Source organism: Cinclus cinclus, chromosome 6 (genome assembly GCF_963662255.1).
Source record: "Cinclus cinclus chromosome 6, bCinCin1.1, whole genome shotgun sequence".
Classification (NCBI taxonomy): domain Eukaryota; kingdom Metazoa; phylum Chordata; class Aves; order Passeriformes; family Cinclidae; genus Cinclus; species Cinclus cinclus.
Window position 1 is genome coordinate 9,405,651 of NC_085051.1, and position 5,856 is coordinate 9,411,506.

The 5,856-nt window shown below is 60.3% G+C and overlaps 1 protein-coding gene across 1 annotated transcript; it reads left to right on the forward strand.

Moving 5' to 3' along the window:
- The first annotated feature begins 594 nt into the window (after positions 1-594).
- Positions 595-1,455, forward strand: LRRC10B (leucine rich repeat containing 10B). Its single transcript, XM_062494727.1, has one exon. It carries the CDS (start codon positions 595-597, stop codon positions 1,453-1,455), a length of 861 nt encoding a protein of 286 aa, XP_062350711.1.
- The last annotated feature ends 4,401 nt before the right edge of the window (positions 1,456-5,856 follow it).

Sequence of the window (5,856 nt, forward strand, 5' to 3'; positions counted from 1 at the left end):
CTGGCCATGAGGAAGGGGGTCTGTGCCCCAAGGAGTGGCTCCCTGCAGGGTCCCAGGGGGTGTGAGAAATCACAGGGACTCGCCGCCAGTTTAAGGTCCCCCACCCAGTTAAGGCATCCACACACAGCTCAGGGAGCTCCTCCCACCAGTTTAGAGATCCCCACACTCACTTTAGGACCCCAGACCCAGTTCAGGGTGAGGACGCTGATGCGAGGGTGCTGGGAAAGGGGCTGGGAATGCTGAGGTGCGAAGGGGTCCTGCCTGGTTTGGGGACGGAGCCAGGACAGGTAGGGCGTGAATGGGGTCGGCTAGGCGTGGGAACGGCAGGGCGGGGCATGAATGGACTGTGGTGGGCGTGGCCTAGGTGGGCGTGGGAACGGCGGGGCATGACTATAGTCCTGTGGGCGTGGCCTAAACGGGCGCGAACGGCGGGGCGGGGCATGACTGGGACGGGGGCGTGGCCTCCACCCAGGTGCTGCGGACTCCCATTGGTCGCGGCGCATTGCCATGGCCACGGCGTCGCCGCCTCCCCCCCTGCGGCCGCCCCGCCGGGTCCGGTGCCGGTGCCGGTGCCGGTGCCGGTCCCGGTGAGCGATGGGCAGCGGAGGCTCCTCGGGGCGCGGGGCCCGGCTGGCGGCCGCCGAGGGCCCCGACGGCGTGGAGCAGCGGCTGGAGGTGCGGGGCCGGCAGGTCCCGGCAGAGCTGTGGGCTCAGCAGGGGCTGCGAAAGCTCTACCTGAGCGACGCGGGGCTGCGGGAGGTCCCGGACGAGCTGGCGGAGCTGCAGCACCTGCGGACCCTCGCCCTGGACGGCAACGAGCTGATGGAAGTGCCCGAAGCCGTGTGCGACCTGCCCCACCTGGCTCACCTGTACCTGGGCCGCAACGGGCTGCAGGGGCTGCCGCCCTCCTTCGCCCAGCTCCAGAGCCTTCGCTGCCTCTGGATCGAGGGGAACTTCTTGGCGCACTTCCCCCGTGCCCTCCTGCAGCTGCGGGAGCTGCGCAGCCTCCAGCTGGGAGACAACCGGCTGTGCCGGCTGCCCCCGGCGCTGCCCCGTATGGCCGGCCTGCGGGGGCTCTGGCTCTACGGGAACCGCTTCCAGGAGTTCCCGCCCGTGCTGTTGCGCATGGATCACATCCGCGTCCTCGACATGGATCGCAACCGCATCGCCAGCTTTCCGGACCTCACCGGTCTCGCTTCCCTGCGACTCCTGTCCTACGACCACAATCCCGTCCGGCAGCCGCCCTGTGTCGGGGATGAGGTGCAGCTGGTGGGGGACGGGGCACAGGAATACATGGAAGCGCGGCAGGAGCGGCTGCAGAGCCTGCAGCGCCAGGAGGAGGAGGAGGAGGAGGAGGAGGAAGGCACCGAGGCCGCCCTGGTATCCCCTGAGGATGGGCCAGAGGATGGGGAGGGGGAATTTGTGGCCCTGACAGGATCTCCTGAAGAAACTTGAGCCACTGTCCCCCTGAAGGGGTGCAGAGCCTCCACCTGCCTCCCACGGAATTCCCATCTAGGGCTGGGAAAGGAAGACGTTCACAGCCTCCAGAAAGGAAAACAATGGTCTGAGGATCAGCCTTATCCACCTGGGACAGCAGCATTGTGTCCTGGACCTGCAAGGCTCATAGATCCCAATGGTTATCCCACCTGAGAGCATCCCTCATAATCCAAGGTGCCTTGGATTGGGATACAGCCCCCACCCTGAGGGGTGATCCCACACTGCCCCCCACAAGAACAGGGACATTTCCACTCCTCCACCTCTGGAAATCCTTTATTCCTATCCCAATGGGAAGCACAGAAAAAAACCCAATGCTGTTTGCATCCATTCTACGGATCACCCTGAAGAGCTCCCAGGTTTGGGAACAAATGCACGGGCCCTGAGAACCCTATCCTGCTGCTGGAATTGGGCTGGGGGAGAGAATTTACCATCAGGCTCCTCATCGCCAGCAGGTTTGGAAAGAAGCCGATGGAAATTCTACCTGGGTCTAAGCACTGCCTGTCTCCAACCTGGACAGGGTTTTGCCTCTGTGGGAAGAGGAGGCTCATCCCTGGCACTGTCTGTCCCAAAATAGTCACCAGATGCATGGCTGACACCTATCCTCCCTCTTCCTCTTTCCAAGTGCCTCTTGGACCAAACTCAGGCAATAAACAGCACAAATCCAAGGAATTTGTTGTAAGGGAAAAGTGGTGGGGACCAGCCTCAGGGTAGGGTTTGTTTGGGGTCTCCTAAAACAAAGTGACATATCCTGGTGTGTAACCACCAGCTCCTCCTATTTTGGACATCCAAGGAATCCTGATTCCCTCTGCCCATCTCCAAGCTGAGCTGGTGTGGTGGGAAGCTTGGGGATCTGAGGTCTGGAGCTCACTGGAGGTTTCAAACCACGCATCCACTTTTAATGGCCATGGATTTGGGTTTGGGGCTGGGAGGCAGCCAGAGCTAGTGCCACATCCGCTCTGGCACTGGCAGGGCAGGTGCTGCTGGTTTTTCCCTCCACTTCCTATTCCGCAGCAGGAACCACGGCTATTTTGGACACGTGGAGCTTCCTCAGCTGTGGGATATGCAGGGGCTGTTGGTGCCAACTCCTCTGGGGTATTTTCAGGGATTTGGGGCTTAGCAGGAGCTTGGAATCTGATCTTCCCAATAGGTGGAGGCTGTCAATCCCTTTTCCCACCCAGGTACTCTTCACTGTAGGGCAGAGCATTCCAGGATCCCGCAACATCCCAGGAACATGCTCCTGGAATTCTGGGTGTCTCCCAGCCCTTCATGCCATTGATCCAGGGTGCTGCTGCTTTATCTGGGAAGACTCTGCTGCTAATTAGCAAAGAATTATATATGATCCCGAGAGTGCTGACCCTGGCAGAGACCTTCAGCATTCCAAGCCCCTGCTGTAAGACAAGATCTGATGCCATCAGCTCCATACAAATCCTTGCCAGCCCACCCATTTGGCAGAAATTGGGATGCAGGTGGCTCTGGATGCTGCCATAGGCGGGATCAAATCCAGGAGCTCTGATACCTGGGTTAAGGGAGTCCTCCTTCTTTGCAACCTTTTCCCACCACCCAGCTTTTCCCAAGGAGCTGGTTCGGGATGCAGGCACCGGTGACGGTGGTGGTGACACCGGGACCAGGAGCTGCCGCAGTCAGAGGGAATCTGACAGATTCCAGCTCCGCTCGAGTATTTTGGGGCCGCTGGCACCGGCGAGTCCCTGCTCCCGGCAGTGCATCATCCATACGTCTGTCCCTATATATATCCCTGCCTCCTCTCCCGGCCCCGCGTGCGATGGTTTGTGGCCTCACCGCAGCTGGGATCACGCTGCTATTTCCATCTGCTCCCACTGCCTGCCAGCACAAAGCAACGAGACTGGGAATCGCTGCAGATCCGTGCAACAGGAGCACTGGGATCGCTGTGCTTTCAAATATTTGGGAGGATAAAAAGAGCTCGGTGTTGGTGTAAGAGTCCAGGATTGGTGGCACCGATGCCATCGGCAGCTTGGGAATGCCAGAATTCCCATGTTGGGCTCATCTGGAGCTGCAGCAGGGGTAGGCAGCAGCCACCTCCCCTCCACATGGCTGCAGGTGGCAAGGGAACAGCATTGTCTTCTGCTGCCACCTCCAACACTGCCTCCTGAAGGGTGGATCCAGAGGGATTTTATCCTGTGCAGCGAGGACACGGATGGCCCTCCTGCCATCCCTGCCGTTTGGAGTTTCATTTATTTATTCAAGACCAGCATTCCATGAATTATTTAACAGCCACCAGATCCTTTTCAATGGCACCAGGGCACAGGATATGGTTCCCTGCCTTTTCGTTCATTTTGGAGCCAAATTCCAGTCCCTATCCAGCACATGCCATGCCAAGGAACTCAGCCCAGAGCTGGATGGGATGCGAACTCACCTGGATCCAAGCAGGCTGTGGGGGTCACTGTTGTCCCTGAAGCCCCCATGGGGATCCCAATCCCAGCAGGATCCCAGAGTTTTGGGGGGATACTCAGTGATGGATGGGGATAGTAGTGGGTGGATGCTCAGGACTGAGAGGGATAATGTTGGGAGGGGGATGCTTGGAGCTGGGAGGGGGATGCTCAGTGCCAGGGGGATGCTCACTCAGCCATGGTGCCCACCCAGGTGTGGTGTCCCCACTCCCACCCCAGGAACCACCCCCGCATTTCCCCATTCGCAGAGACGACTCACGCTGGCAGTTACTGACTGTCCTTTATTACTGAGAGCAGAGGCTGCCTCCAGAAAACGAGGGGCCCCGCTCCCCAAAAATAGGGTTCTTCAAAGGAGACGCCCCGACCTGCGCGCCCCATCCTTGGCATCGCCAGCCGGGCACCCCCCTCTCCAGCCGCTCCTCAGCCAGGCTGGGCCAGGCTCTTTATTGAATTTTTTATCTTTTTTGTTTTATTTTTGATTTTTTTTTTCTTTTTTTGTCTTTTTTTTTTGTCCTGTTTTTTCTGTATTTTACACACCATTTGGATGTTACCGTCACATGAAGAAGAGAGAACCTGAACAAGATCACGGCTACGAGCTCTAGAGTTAAAAATGAACACACAAACCCCCGGGGAGCCCGACCGCGGACGAGGAATCCAACCTGGAAAAGCGGAGTGCCCGAGGGGCCACAGGGGGCACCCGGCTTGGCACAGCCCTGGCCCTGCCACCCCTTCCCCAGGCATGTAAGTCTCTTCTTTTATGTTAAAAAAAGAGAGAATATGACAAAAATACAAATGTCCCTAAAAGCGTTGTTATTACTGTAATAGCAGTATTATGACTTCTCTCCAGATTGTCCAAAATCGTCTAAATTGGGGCTGTGGGAGCTGCTGGGAGCCAAGGGTGCCATGGGGGAAGCAGGAAGACTGAGGATGATCCGGCGTCTGCCATGGAGAGCCACCACTGACCCCGTTGTCACCCCCGTGGGGCTCCCAGGTGAGTCTGTCCCTGTTTTTGGGGGTCCCAGGGAGCGGGAAGGGGTCTGCATGTGCATCCCAGGGCTCCGTGGGGATGCTGCTGCTGGCACTGATCCTGCCAGGCTGGCTGTCCTAAGGAATGCCACCAGCCCAGGGAATGTCACCTGCCCTCGATGGGAACAGCAACGCTCGCTCAACCCTGTTATCCCCAGGGGTGGGCACGGGGCTCCTGGAGCAGCCCGGCTGGAAAGGGACCCTGTGGAGCTCTGCATTCCCCCGAGGGGCCCCTTCCAGCCCGGGGTGGGGGAGAGGGCTGGACCGGGGGTTCCCAGGGCGGCTTAGGGACCCCCGCTCCCGCCGAGACCCAAGACGGAGGTAAAGCATCGGAACCCGGGTGAAGGCAGTGCACGAAGGAGCCCGCTTTGGATAAAGAACTGTGTCATGGCTTCCGATCCCAGGAAAAGGGGTTGTGCCCTCCCCTCGGTGTCCCCCGCCTGCCCCGGGACACTCGAAGGGGGCGCGGAGGGGACGGGGTGGGGCAGGGGGGGCTCCGTGGCTCCGCTGGCGGCTCTGAGAGGTTTTATGGAGCTGAAAGGGGAGGGAGGAGGGTCCCTCTTGCACCCGCAGCCTGAACCCCTGAAAAGGGCGGGGGGTGAGGCCGGGGAGGGGCCGAGGGGCTCCGGGAGCGGGGCTGGAAGCACTCGCAGAAGTCCTGCCCGGTGGTGGGAATAGGGATGGGGTACATCGCTTCTGGCACCTCCTCGCCCGGGGTTGGGGGCGGCTCCGCATCCCCCCACACCCCAGGGAAAGGCGAACCCGGGGAGTCTGGGGCGCTCCGTCCCCGTCCTCCCGCAGGATCCCCGCGAGCCAAGCCACTGTCCCGCCGGTCCCTGGCCGGGAGCGCCGCGGGAAAGGGCTGGGAGCTGGGAAGGGGGACCCCGAGCCCGCGGTCCGGGGGCGC